This window comes from Bos taurus, chromosome 2 (assembly GCF_002263795.3).
Source record: "Bos taurus isolate L1 Dominette 01449 registration number 42190680 breed Hereford chromosome 2, ARS-UCD2.0, whole genome shotgun sequence".
Classification (NCBI taxonomy): Eukaryota; Metazoa; Chordata; class Mammalia; order Artiodactyla; family Bovidae; genus Bos; species Bos taurus.
The window spans coordinates 130,933,436-130,947,455 of record NC_037329.1 but is presented as its reverse complement, the minus strand read 5'-3'; the positions used below and the strand labels follow the sequence as shown (position 1 = coordinate 130,947,455).

The window sequence follows — 14,020 nt, the reverse complement described above, 5'->3', positions numbered from 1 at the left end:
GCTTCCCCCTGCCAGGACACCCGGAGTGGGAATTCTGAGCACGGCAGCCTCTTGGAAGTGGAGGGAACTGGAGGAGGAGAGGGGAGGGGCAGAGGGCAGGTGCTGGGACTCGGCTGAGCCGGGCAGGTACCCTCACCTGTGGGGGGAGGCTGCCCCCTTCCTTCCTCCAGGTGATGGTGGCACTGGGCACCCCCGCGGCCCTGCAGTACAGCCTGACGGTGCGGCCTTCGTGTACCTGGGTCCTCTCTGGGCTCACCTGGACCCTGGGCCCGTTGCCCCCTGCAGACAGAACCCTGTGAGAACACCTCCCCACGGCTGCCAGGGCCAGCCCCCACCGCCTCCCCGCTCAGCCCAGTTCTCTCACCGTGCACGTGGAGCACAGCCCTGGCCACGTGCTGCCCGGCGCTGCTGTGGGCGTGGCACAGGTACTGCCCTTGATCCGAGGCCTCAACGGCTGGCAGGCGCAGGATGCCACGATGCACCTGTGCTTTCTGAGGGAGCTGGCCACCAGGGCCCCCTGACGGCGGGGAGGTGGGGTCAGTACCCACTGGGATGGGCATTGCTGGGCCCACCCACCACCGTGCGCCAAGAGGTTGAGGTCCACCTCCTAGAGTCCCACCCCCTGGCACTTTCCCCACATCCAGGAGAGCCAGGCTCTGACAGTTGTACCCACCACGGCCTCACCTGTCCACTCAAGGCTGGGCATGGGGTGCCCCGTGGCACTGCAGCGGAACTCGGCCATCTGGCCCGGCTGCACTGTGAGCTGCGGCGGGTGGATGGAGACCACAGGGGCGGACGGGGTGGCCGAGGCTGAGGAGCGAGGAGACAGCGTGTGGGGTCAGGGAGGGGAGGGACCCGTGCCAACAGCCTCCTTGCTGCTCCCTTTGCTGCCACTCCAGCCCTTCATGGCCATTTGTCCACACAGCAGGCAGAGGGAGTCTCTACATTGTCAGTCAGTGGGAGGGATTTCCCTGGCGGTCCGGGGGTTAGGACTCTGCACTTTCACTGCTGAGGCTGCGGGTTCGATCCCCGGTCGGGGAACTAAGATCCCCACATGCCTCTTGGCTCAAAAAAACCAACACCCAAACATAAAACAGAAGCAATATTGTAACAAATTCAATAAAGACTTCAAAAAAATGTTAAAAAAAAATAAATGTCATTGGCGGTAGGGGTGGGGGGGACTTCTCTGGCGATCCAGAGGTTAGGAGTCTTCCCTTTCACTGCTGAGGGTGTGGGTTTGATCCCTGGTCAGGGAACTAAGATCCCACAAGCTTCACACGCGGCCAAAAAAAAAAAAAAAGTCAGTGGGATCTCGTTACTTGCCCACTGATGGCCTGTTCGTGGCTTTCAGAACAAAAACACCTGAATTCCCTGCTGTGCCTCACTGAGTGCACTCACCTCTGCCCATATCTTCAAGTTCCTCACTCACCCTTCCACGCTGGCCCCGCCTTCCCTCAAACAGCACGCTCCTGCCTCGGGGCGCTTGCACATGCTGCTTCCGCTGTCAGCTCCTGCACGGCTGAACCCCTTCTCTTCCCTTCAGGTCTCAGCTGAGATGTCACTTCCTCTGGGGGGTCCTCCCTGACCACCCCATGTAGAAGAGCTCTCAGCTCAGGCCCACCTCAAGCCTCGCTTTCCTTCCACTCCACTCACATCCCAGCACCGGTGTGATTCTGTTGTTTGTCCACTGTTTCCAGACTCAGTGTCTCCCCACAGAACACGGAGGGCGGGAGGGCAGAGATACTGCTTGTCTAACCCCCCAACCCCATTTCTTCTGAGTCTAGGGCCTGCCGTACTTCCAGTTCAGAAGCTGTCAACTGAATGGAGAGACGCTCACCGGTCCTGGAGAGCGTGGAGGAAGGGGCAGGGCCGGGTGGGTCAGGCGTGGACGTGAACGGTGTACCTTGTACATGCAGCGTGGCTGTGCCCTGGTCCATGGCGAACATATTGGAGCCGGTGCACACGTAGGTGCCCGCGTCACTGGGCTGTACATTGCGAATGGTCAGGATACCGTTGAAATCCATGGCTCGGCTTGGCAGTTTCCCATTATGCAGGCGGGTCCACACCAGGGTATAAGCCGGAGACTGCAGGTGGGGGAGGCCAGAGAGATGGGCGTGGGGCTCAGAGACCCCAGGAGACGGACCCTCGCCAGTGCCCACTCCCTGCCCCGCCCACCTTGCTCTTGGCCGTGCAGATGAAGGTGACGTCGGCTCCGGGGCGCACACTCTGGCTACGTTGCTCCTCCACTGTGACCGTGATGGGCTTGCCGGGAGCCTCTGCGGGGGTGGGAGTTTCCCCGGGGAGCTGGGTGCTGGCCAGGCCCTTGTCCTGGGTCCACTTTCCCCTTCTCTCTCTCCATCCCCCCAGTCTGGCTTAGCTTCCATTCCACTCCCTGACACCTCCCTCCCTCCTCCTGGCTCAAACCCATCATCTCCCTTCTCCCCTGCAGGCACCGAGCACCCATCAGGCTGTGGCCAGAGAACATCACACCATGATCCCCTTGGCTCCGGTTCATCATCACAGACCACAAACGAGCTCTTAACAATTCGCACTTCACCCCAGCGGGGCTCTCTGTCTGGTATGAGTTTCTATCCTCTTAAACAACCATTTCACACCTCCTCCCAACTTCTCCACCCTCCAGAGTCCTCCTTCCACTTCTGTGGCTTCAACTCAACTTCTGGAGAGAAGTGAAATGACTAGTCAGGAATTTTCTACGATCCCCAATCTCCCCACCTCCCTCCTCCCTGGTCCCTGAAGGGCGAGCCTTCTCCCCACCTCCAGCCCACCCTCCACTCCCCTTCCTGAGTGCTGAAGCCCCTCCCGAGGACCCCCTCCCCCAGCCGTGCCCTCCCTGGCTCCCTTCCCATGGGATCATCCCACTCCACAGACAAATGTGTTTTAGAATTTCCCATATCTGAAAATGACCCCGACCCCACATGCGCCCCCCACTGCCCACCTCCTGACCTACTTCTTGCCCTCTGTTCAAAGGCAAGACTCTTGAAGCAGTCATTTACACTGGTTGCCCCCCCATCCATTCTCTGCCCCACTCCAATCCAGTTTCTCCCCATTCTCTTCACTGCAAACCGCTCCTGTCAAAGCATCAACTCTGAGGGTTATTTCTCTGCCTGGAGCTGACCTCCTGGGAGCTTCTGGCGAGGGGGCTACTCTCTCCAGGAAGCCGTTTGCCCCCTGATTCCAGCCACCCCCTCCCCCAGCCTCCTCCTGTCTGCGGGCTGTGCCCACTTGCTTTCTCCTCTATCTGACAAGCTCAGGTTGGGGCTCGCCAGGGCTCTGTCCTGGGTGACTTCATCCTGCCCCACCCCTGTACCCACAGTTCCCAAATTCATTTCTCTGGCCAGGGCCTCTTTCCTGAGCTCCAGATTCACAGCTCCAAAATGCCCACCTCATGTACACACTTCAGTGTTTCCCCAAACATCTCAAACTTTTAACAGGGCTAAAACCACACTTGTGGTTCCCTGGGACCTGCTGGTGGCAGGGGTTGCCGGCATCCCGTGCACACGCTCTGGCGTGGTCACTTCTGCACCCGCCTGCCTGAATTCTGCAGCAGCTGCGTTTCTTTGCAGGAGGGTTTCCTCAGGTCACTGTGCCTGCCCACAGGGTGGGACAGAAAGCAGCAGCCTCAGTGCTCCTGGAACAGGCCCCAGTCAGTGACTGATGGGAGCTGGTGCACGCATACCCCAGCTCCCTTGGCCCTGCGGCAGTGGGTGGGCGCTGGGGCACAGTGGGGGGACTCCAAGGAGCTGACTTTACTTTGGAGTTCCCTGGTGCTGCCCCAGCTGTGTTCAGCAACACCTGCTCTAGGTGGTAATGTGCCCAGTGATGACACGTGCTTTCCTGGGTACCTTCTCTTCTCGCTTTCATTTCATTTCCCAAATAAACTACATGCACACAAATCTTTGTCTCAGTCTCTGCTTTGGGGGCAGCCCGAATGAAGAAACTCTGCTGTTGGAGCCTCTCTCATCTTGGTAAATGGTGCCCTGTGTGCCCAGCTGCTGGAATCCAGACCCTTGGGCATCTTCCTAGACTTTTCTCTTTCTGGGTATCAAGTCCTGCCAGCTCTGCCGGTATCAGTTCTACCATCTTGACGCCATCATCTCTTCCCATCTTTCTGGCCAGTGTCCTCATCCAGGAAACCACTGTCCCCCTCTGGCAGATGAATGCACCAGCGGCTTAGGTCTACAGTGTGCAGCCTGGCCCAGGACAGGCAGTGCTGGGGTTAGGGGACGAGGAACTCACCAGTGACCAGCAGCTCTGCCCGGCTGGTGTTGGCATGATGGAGATTCCGACAGGTGCAAATGTAGACTCCAGCATCCGAGGGCTGGACACTGGGGAAGTGCAGCTCTGAGCCTGGTGGCAAGGCGGGGGGCGGGGGCTCATCAGTGAAGATGCAACCTTTTACGACCCAGTCCTGCATGTGGGTCCCTACAGGATCTCAGTAGGGTAGGCTCAGGCCTGTGTCTCCCCTTCCACCAGGGTGGCCGAGGGGCCTGGGGCCATGCGTACCTTGATGTCGCTGCTGGGTGCTGCTGGGCAAGGGCCGCCCATCTTCACGAGACCAGTAGAAGTAGTGGGGTGGGCTCCCACTGACCTGGCACCGCAGGGAGTGGGGGCCGCCTTGGGGTACTACGCTCCGAGTTGGATGGACCTGCACCACCAGCGGGGCTTGGTCTGCTGGGAGAGGGACAGGGGAGGCCACTCAGGCAGGAGGTCCCCAGCAGGCACCACTGTCTCAAATCCCCCTGCCCTCCCAAAGACTGGCACACCCTGTCCCCACCCTGCTCCCCAGACCTAGTATCTCTCAGTCTCCCCAGGTCCCCTGCCTTGCCATCACCTTTGACCCAAGACCATGGTCCCACTTACCCTGCGGCAGGCACCGGCCCCCTGGCACATTGGGATTACCCACGTATCCTGGGGCACACCTGTAAGGAGGGACAGGGACAAGCTGTGTCAGGCCTCAGGGGACCCAGTGCCTCTTGGCGGACTTGGGGAGCCAGCTCTCTGCCCACTACAGGGTGAGGAGACTCAGAGCTCAGGAAGGATTTTCAGAGACCAAAACGGCCCCAGCGCAGAGCCTCTGTGAGCTGAGAAAGCTGACTGGGGCGGGGCGGCGGGGTGGTGCGGGGAGAAGGTCAGCAGGTTGGATTCAGGGAAATATTCATTCAACAAACATTTATGTCCATGTGGTCGCAAAGAGTCGGACACGACCGAGTGACTAACACACACACACACACACACACACACACATACACTAAGCAAGGTTATGGATGCACAACAGCAAACATGATAAAATCCTTGCTCTTAAGGAATTACAGATATGAGAGTGAGGGACATGCATGCGGGCTGGGGGGGCATGGTGGGAGAGGGGCACTTGTCCAGCCCTGAGAATCAGGATGCTTCCCAGAGGACGAGACTCCTGGGCTGTTCTATTCCTTTGAAGCAGACTGTAGTCAGCAAAGAATTTATCCCCATTTGCAACTATTTATTTGCAGGATTACCCACTGTCTTGTCTCCCATTACAGGCAGTAGACTCTATAAGGGTTGGGACTGAATCTGTTTTGCTCATCACTTTGTTTCCAACACGTTTCTACACTGCACGGCATACAGTAGAGTCTCAATAAAAACGCGCTGAACAATGGAATAAAGCTCAGCCTTGAAGGTCAAACAGGAGTTAGCCAGGATGGGGGCGGGGGTCGGTATGTGGATGGAGAACGATCCATGAAGAGCAAAAACAGCACATCTAAAGAACTGAACATGAAGAAGTCAAGGGACACCCAGCTAGAGTACAGAGTTAGGTGTCAGAGGTGGGATGAGCCTGGTGAATGATAAGGCTACTACCTAAGGAGCTCGGGCTGGTCCCAAGGGCACCGGGGAATCTTGGCAGAGTTTTGGACAGGGGAGGGACACGATCCTGGTAGGGACCTTTCTGAGCAACATCATCCAGGACTCTCAGCTAGGAGTTTACCCCATGCCCCGCTCCCTGCATCCCTCCTGTAGCAAACTTACTGCTCACAGTACTGGCCAGTGTAGCCAGGTTCACAGGCCGTGCAGCGGTACCCTCCAGCTCCCAGGCTTTCACAGGTGCGGGAGAACCTGCGGTAGGAGGCGAAGCTCAGGCTCTGGAACACCCACCCCCTCGTCCCCTCACTTTCGCCCCAAGAGTCAGTGCAATGCCCTCTACCCCCTCGGGCCTTGAGCAAGGGCACCCACATGTTCTCTGGGTTGGTCAGTGGGCAGGCGCAGGGCTGGCAGTCCTCGGGCGTTCCGGCCGTGGCATCTCCATAGTAGCCAGGGGCACACTGCTCACAGAACTCCCCGGCGGCGTGGTGCTGGCATTGCTGCAAGGTGCAAGGATGTCAGCCACTTGCTATTTGGCAAAATTTACCCCAAATCATACTCCCTCCAAGGGATTTGGTAATCCCTTGATCTGGAAATTCCACATTCGAGCTTATCTTAAAGAAATAATCAGGGAGCGGCACAATGAATTCACTACAGGATGTTCCATTCATCTCAGCGGTGTTTTTAAAAGCACAATGCTGGAAACACACCAAGAAAAAAAGAACTGAGAAAATTAAAAAAGGAAATTCCATCCAAAAAGCTATCAAAAAGGATATTGATTGCATTTCTTACATTTTTCTATCTAAATACCTGTAATATCACAGGAAAGTACCCACTTGGGTGTTGTATGGGGGCAGAGTTTTGAAATAAGCACTTAATTGTATAAAAAATGCGTGTGCGTTTTATGTTTTCCTCCAAAGAGATCTATTTTTTTTAAATTAATGTAGCATAATCCTCATTCGATATTTAGTTGGTGGTTCTGTCAACCACCTGGTCCTTGACCACGTATCCCGGAGGGTTATACATATACCACTCTGAAAAGCTCAGGTATAAAAAATATTGAAATATTGAAAGATGTCAAGAAGTGAAAAAAAGTTGATCATGAAACACAGTGATCCTGGGCTTATTTGCAAAACGAGACGTATATTAATCTGTGTAAACCTTTGCCCAGAAAAAAGAACTCCACAGTCTAATGTTGACAGTGATTACCTCCAGATGGTAGGATTTCAGGGAATTTTAACTTTGTTTTTAAGTTATCTCTACAGTCTGATTCTTCTACAGAAAACATGTGTCACACTGGTGATAGGAAATAACAGGAACCAGCCTTCTCTTGTTTTCTGGATTTTTGGGGCTGTACCACGTGGCTTGTAGGATCTCAGTCCCCTGGCCAGTGACTGAGCCCATGCCCGCTGAAGTAGACCACCAGGGAATCCTCTAAAGCTTTCTTTATAAAGAAGGGCGCTAATTCCCGGCTCTGTTCACCCCGCCATGTCTGCAACCCCTCAGTGCCTCAGACCCGCTGGCCCAGGCACTTTGCCCCATGGGATGCGCCCTGTGACTTTGCCCCTGGACGTCCGTCTAAACACACCAAAGCCCTCCCACCCCACCCAGCCCCAGCCAAGCAGCCCCCTGCCCTGGCCCTGCGTGCATCTTACTGAGCAGGCCCCGGTCTCCGGGTGGCACAGGTCTGAGTGGCCATTGCATTCGCACAGCTCACAGTGGCCGAGGTAGAGTCCACTCCCGGTGCGCGTGTAGCCCGGGGCACAGTCCTAGGGGACAGAGGGGAGCGTTGGTCTCCATCTCCAAGGTGGTCCCACCTGCAGCCGGTAGACCCAGAACTCCTCTCCTCAGTCATCTTGACTCCCATTGGCTCTTGGAGGGCAGAGTCCAGGCCCAGCTCCCCGTCCCAGCATCCCCTCTCAGGGGCCCTCCTCTCCTCCCAGCTCTGGAGAGCTCTGGAGAGCTGGGAGTGTCTGCCCCCATCCTGTCTGGCATCCCCAGTCATGGATATACTGAAATAATAGTTCATCCTTAATGGAGAGGACTCTTGAGAGTCCCTTGGACAGCCAAGAGATCAAACTAGTTAATCCTAAAGGAAATTAATCCTAACTGTTCATTGGAAGGACTGAAGCTGACGCTCCCATACTTTGGCCACCTGATGCGAAAAACTGACTCATTGGAAAAGACCTTGATGCTGGGAAAGATTGAAGGCAGGAGGAGAAGGGGGCAACAGAGGATGAGATGGTTGGAGGGCATCACCGACTCAATGCACATGAGTTTGAGCAGGCTCTGGGAGATGGTGAAGGACAGGGAGGCCTGGCGTGAGGCAGTCCATGGGGTCACAAAGAGTTGGACACGACTTAGTGAGTGAGTGAACAACAATGCAGAACCCTTCTCTGGCCCCAGGGCTTCGTTCCTAAAAATTCTTCTAGCAGGATCTTTATTGAAAAACAAGCCCTACATGGAAAAAGGAGCGCTCAGAAGACCTGGAGTTGGGGTGACTCCTTGAAGACTTTTATGACTGTGTTTACCTTTGCCCCATAAGTGAAGGAGGCAGCACCCAGGTAACCAAGGAGGTTTTTACACATCCTAAGTGACTAATCAGGGGTTCTGAGAACAATGAATTTCTATTCGCTCTGCTGCTTCTTTGAAATCTCTCCAGGCCCTCCCCTCCCCGACCATTTCAAAGGGATGTTTATAAATCTGTTTTGTTTCACTGTGGAAAATGTGCACCAGGGATCCTGCCTTCTCCAGGAGTTCTCCAAAACGTGTTGTTTCACCAAAAAAAAAAGTGTTGTTTCATAACTTCAAGGGACATGAAGCTCATCTCCTTGGATGTGAACGCTCCTGTGGCCATGGCAAACGTGCACAGATACAAAGCTGTAGAGACACGGGCTTCTCGCCAGGACTTCCTGAGTTGGGCTGGGGAGCTGGCTGTTTGACCTCCCTGGTGCCCACCTGGCATCGCAGCCCTCCCCACTCTCCTCCCGCGATCCCCCTTCCCCGCTTCCACACCCACTCATCCAGTGTTAAGTGGTTGCCCGCTCTGTGCCTGGGGATTCAGGGGTGAGCAGTCAGCCCAGGCCCTGCCCTCGCGTTCAGTCTCCAGCAGAGCCCTGTAGATGTTCTTGGAGTCCCTCCAACGGCCTGTCCTCCCTTCCACTCCCCAGCCCCCTTCCCTCCCAGTCGAGCTGCCTGTCTCTCCCTGGCCCCAGCCATCTCAGTCGCAGTGAGCAGAGAAGTTTCCTGGGGCCCAGTTCCAACCCTGGCGTTCCCTCTGCAGCTTGGCAGTAGTTCCTGCCGGGGGAGCCTTACTCCAGGTCTGAAGAAGCGCCCCCCGCCCCAGCTTTCCAGGGGTGACCCTTCTGCATCGTAGGCTCTGTCCTCACACATTCCTCTTTCTGACACTTCTGTGTATTTTGTCCTCCTGCCTAGAAGCCTACTCCCATCCACGCTGTTCACCACTCGGAGGCATCTCCAGGCTCTGCTTTGGGCTAACTTTGGGTGTCTCCGTTTGTCTCCGTATCTCTGGCGAGCACCCTGAGAGGGCAAGCTGTGTCTTAACTCTGCAGGGTGTAGCTGTGTGCCCTTGGGTAAGTCACACACCTTTCAGAGCCTCATTTTTTAAAAATAATCTGTTAAAAGGGGGCAATTACACCTCTCTCAGAGCTGTTGGGAAGAACATATGCCCTGTCGCCAAGCATATTAAAGTCATGATGGTGACCGTGTGCATGCCTGCTAAGTCACTTCAGTCACGACTGACTCTTTGAGACCCCATGGACCATAAGCCCACCAGGTTCCTCTGTCCGTGGGGTTTTCCAGGCAAGAATACTGGAGTGGGTTGCTGTGTCCTCCTCTAGGGGCTCTTCCTGACCCAGGGGTCGAACCTGGGTCTCTCACGTCTCCTGCACTGGCAGGCGGGCTCTTCACCACAAGTGCCACCTGGGAAGCCCACGGTGATCACAGGCCGTGGGAATCCCGGCTGACCTCTTGCGGACCCAGCTATGCTGGTGCAGAGGCAGCTGGGCGGGCCACGCTCACCTGGCAGGACGAGCCGACGTAGCCCGGGGGGCAGCGGCATTCCTCCACCTCCAGGGCCCGGGGTCCCTCGGAGGGGCCGGGCTGGGCGACCTCAAGGCTGACCCCGCTGATGCTGGCCGCCAATGGCATGGAGGAGAATGTGGCTCGGACCAGGAGCTCGTCCAGGTCAGCCAGCGCCATCAGAAGGTGCTCGCGGGTGGCTGGCTGCCCGTCAGGCCGGCGCCAGAATTCCTGCGTGGGGGGAGAAGACAGCAGATGAAGGTGAGGCGTTGGCCTTGCAGCACCCCCACCCCCAACCCCTGCCTCCCAGGCACTGGCTGAGGACAGTGAGCTCAGGACCGGGGTGGAGTAAGAGGCAGGGGAAGCTGGTGTCAAAGCCGGGCTCCAAAGCAGGCTGGGGAGGGTCAGACACGGTGTGGCCGAGCGCCTCTCACCTCTTGGAAAACGACCTCGTAGTTCTTCCTCTCCGGGCCCTGCAGCGCTGGCTGGGAGGCTACCAACATGATGTTGTTGCCCTGGGGAGACACCAGCAGGATTGGAGGGGAACCGAGGGGCTCTTGGGGACAGTAGATCCCCCAGTCCCAGCCTCCCATCTCCCCAATCTCCCAAGCTCCTGTGCCCTAAGGAGTCAGGTACAGGCCCTGGAGCCGGGCCCGGCCTCTGTAGTTCCAGACATGGGGTGCGGTGGGGGCCCTAAGCAGTGGGTGGGTGCCGGGCCAGCTGAGCGCTGACTGAAAGGGCAGAAACATCAAGCATGCCCCCCTTCTTCCCGCCTGGCGCTGAAGCCCCATGCTCACCGTGATCTGGACGTCGGGGTCAGAGAGCGGGCTGCCCTGGGCCCCCGCCGTGTAGGAGAGGGTGTATCGCAGCTTCCCGCCATAGGCCGCCACCTGCAAGACGCAAGCCCTGCAGTCGCACCCTGACTCTGCCCTCCTCTGGGATCTGTGTGACCCGACAGGTGAGGGGGCGGAGCCTCGGAAGGCCTTTCTGCACCTGTGCTGTCCCCCCAGCCAACCAGAGCCCCATGGTCACCGAGCTGACTCGACACCCATCAGTTCCCTCACAGTCTCAGACCTGGGGGCAGCGTGCCCCTGAGAAGCCTCTATGCTGTTTTGTAGTTTCCCCCTTTCCCACAGTCTCTTGACCCCAGCAAACAAGCTCTAAGTCCCTTCCAATAATGGAATTTCTCATAAAGCAGACAGGGGTAATGACCGTGAGCACCACAGGGAGGCTGCAAAAGGCTCGAAAGTTCTCAGCCAAGGCAGAGGTGGCAGGGGAGGCTGACAGCCCCTTAGAACTCCTGCTGTCTGGGCCAGCGGCTTCTGTTTGCTCAGAATCCACGTCCCCCGTTTTTGCAAACTGCAGTCCTGGTTTCCTCCAGAGGAAGCCACATCCTACAGGCAGGCTGTGTGGTTTGAGGGGCCCGCCCGCTCCTCCTCTACAGGGGCGACCTGAGCCAGACCTGGCCAATCTGCATATTCCACCACTTCCCTTCTCTGCTGCACCACCGATGAACACGTGAACCTGGCATGTCCGCTCTGCTGGAACAGAAAAACTCCCCTGACTAGTCAGATGGGAAGCGAGAGGATGGCGCCAAGTGAGATAAAGTGCTAATGAGTCCCTGGATCCAGCCATGCCTGATAGCAGATACCCTTGGGTTCTGTAGTTGCATGAGCTGATAGATTCTTTGTTGCAGACAAGCCCACTAGACTTGCTTCCCACTGCTCACAACTGGAAGAGTCCTTCTGTCTGCTGCTGGGGGCTTCCCACATGAGCAGCCAAGACCCCAGCTTTGCCCCACACGACTTTCCTTTCTCTCTCTGCCTCCAGGGCAGATGTTCAGATCAATGCCACACTGCATCTGGCCTAGTCCATTTGTTCATTTGTGTTCATTCAGTTGGCGAGCATTTAATGAACACCTACTGACGACATGCCAGGCCCCGGGCTACACAGGCCCCGAGGACGTTTTCCACAAGTTCAAGGTGAGGGAAGGAATTTATGGGCATAACCAGATAACCATGAAATAGCTTGTTTCCTGTTTTCTTTGGATGCCACCAAGTTCACCGCCATGTCTAAGATCAAGCTACAGGCTGTAGAGCAGGGTGGCTAAGGGAGTAGACTCTGTGGCCTAATATGGGGCTTTGAGTCTGGCTGTACTGTTTGAACTGGAGAAGGCGATGGCACCCACTCCAGTACTCTTGCCTGGAAAATCCCATGGATGGAGGAGCCAGGTGGGCTGCAGTCCATGGGGTCGCTGAGTCAGACACGACTGAGCGACTTCACTTTCACTTTTCACTTTCATGCGTTGGAGAAGGAAACGGCAACCCACTCCAGTGTTCTTGCCTGGAGAATCCCAGGGATGGGGCAGCCTGGTGGGCTGCCGTCTATGGAGTCACACAGAGTCGGACACGACTGAAGTGACTTAGCAGTACTGTTTGAACAGCCTTGGACACGTCACTTAATTTCTCTGAGCCCAATTTGCCTCCCATGGAAATGGGAATAAAAATAATATTAATACCTATGTTAAAAGGTAGAATGAGGATTAAGTAATAAAGGCCACATAAAACCCTGCACCCAGCACAGAGCCTGCTGAGCCCACAGCCTCAGTGCTAGCCGGGTCCTCTCTGAACTAGCTCCACTCTGGTTCCAGTAGATTTTTCCTATCTTCATTTCCCCCTGGACCAAACTGTCTTGTCCTCTTCTCTGAATGTTATTTTATTGCCTATTTTCTGTATTCTTAAAAGGCACTCTAAACCATTCTTGGAACAATACAAATACAAAGTGTATCTGTATTTTGTACTGTTTGTATTTGCCGTGCTAGAGCTTCCCTGGTGGTCCAGTGGCTAAGTGTCTGCCTGCCCACGCAGGGGGCATGGGTTTGATCCCTGGTCTGGAAAGATGCCACATGCCTGGGGCAACTGAGCCAGTGTACCACAACTACTGAGCCCATGCTCTAGAGCCTGTACTCTGCAACAGGAGAAGCCCATATACAACACAGAGACCCTTGGACTGCAAGGAGATCCAACCGGTCAGTCCTAAAGGAAATCAGTCCTGGATATTCATTGGAAGGACTGATGCTGAAGCTGAAGCTCCACTACTTTGGCCACCTGATGCGAAGAGCTGACTCATTGGAAAAGACCCTGAGGCTGGGAAAGATGGAAGGCAGGAGGAGAAGGGGACGACAGAGGATGAGATGGTTGGATGGCATCACCGACTCAATGGACATGAGTTTGAGCAAACTCTGGGAGGTGGTGAAGGACAGGGAAGCCTGGTTCGCTGCAGTCCATGGGGTCGCAAAGGGTCGGACACGACCCAGCGACTGAACAACAGCAACAATGCAGCACATGGTAAGTACTTACTGCTCCTGAGTGAATAAATACAGCCCAGGAGCTAGGCCAGTGATCTGGGCACAGGGCAAAGGCGGGCCAAAGGAGACGTGTCTCACCGCCCAGTTCAGAGAGGGGCCTGTGGCTCACTGAAGGGTAAGGGCTGCGCTGGCTCCAACCTCAGCCCTGCTTGGACCCGAGAGTGGATCTCCGCTCTGGGATTTGGTCTACCCAGCTGTGTCATAAAAGGCCTTGACAAGCAGCCCTCTGATATTTCAGGATCTGACGACACCCCTATCCACCCCTCTGCAAATCCCTGTTACCTTGTTCCCCAGGAAGGTTCTGGGCAGCTGCCAATAATAGAGGCTTTCAGGAAGCAGGGGGAAGCCTTTGTAGGAGAGAGAGAGCTAGGACAAAAGGGCAGGTGGTGAGAGTGGAGGGAGCCGGCCGGGGGCCAAGAGGGTAGAGGTGGGCCCCCAGGGGTGAGCACAGACCCTGGAGGGAGGCCCCGCCCCCGCCCCCGCAGCGAGGCCCTGGCCCTGCTCTCTGGACAACTTGCTCCCCACCGGTCTGGGTCTGGACACCCCGCGGCTCTCACCGGCCGCGGCTTGGGTCGATATCTGCTCATATCTGGCACTGCGTCCCATGTGGACCCCAGGATGATTGACGGGGCACCCCAGAGAACGTTTTAAAATTTAGTGGCTATTCTGGTGTGGATTTAAAAATGCAAAACTAGCATAAATGAGCTGGTACAGGATTGGTGTAAAGAAAAATAAATTGGAATAAATATCTGTCCA

The 14,020-nt window shown here is 56.1% G+C and overlaps 1 protein-coding gene across 9 annotated transcripts in view; it reads right to left on the bottom strand.

Moving 5' to 3' along the window:
* The window catches only part of HSPG2 (heparan sulfate proteoglycan 2), a 109,946-nt gene that overhangs the window by 30,017 nt on the left and 65,909 nt on the right, over nt 1-14,020 (bottom strand). For 6 of the 9 annotated variants that reach the window (XM_015460858.3, XM_059879833.1, XM_059879839.1 and 3 more), the window contains 14 exons: nt 10,695-10,787; nt 10,332-10,412; nt 9,898-10,128; nt 7,512-7,625; nt 6,229-6,356; nt 6,025-6,111; nt 4,882-4,940; nt 4,525-4,692; nt 4,258-4,368; nt 2,176-2,276; nt 1,904-2,084; nt 685-810; nt 365-517; nt 137-279 (listed from right to left, as the gene is read on the bottom strand). In XM_015460858.3, the coding sequence (XP_015316344.2) occupies nt 137-279; nt 365-517; nt 685-810; nt 1,904-2,084; nt 2,176-2,276; nt 4,258-4,368; nt 4,525-4,692; nt 4,882-4,940; nt 6,025-6,111; nt 6,229-6,356; nt 7,512-7,625; nt 9,898-10,128; nt 10,332-10,412; nt 10,695-10,787 (1,776 nt within the window). The remainder of the gene's footprint in view (nt 1-136; nt 280-364; nt 518-684; nt 811-1,903; nt 2,085-2,175; nt 2,277-4,257; nt 4,369-4,524; nt 4,693-4,881; nt 4,941-6,024; nt 6,112-6,228; nt 6,357-7,511; nt 7,626-9,897; nt 10,129-10,331; nt 10,413-10,694; nt 10,788-14,020) is intronic. The other 3 variants (XM_059879836.1, XM_015460860.3, XM_010802656.4) reach the window with 1 other exon arrangement.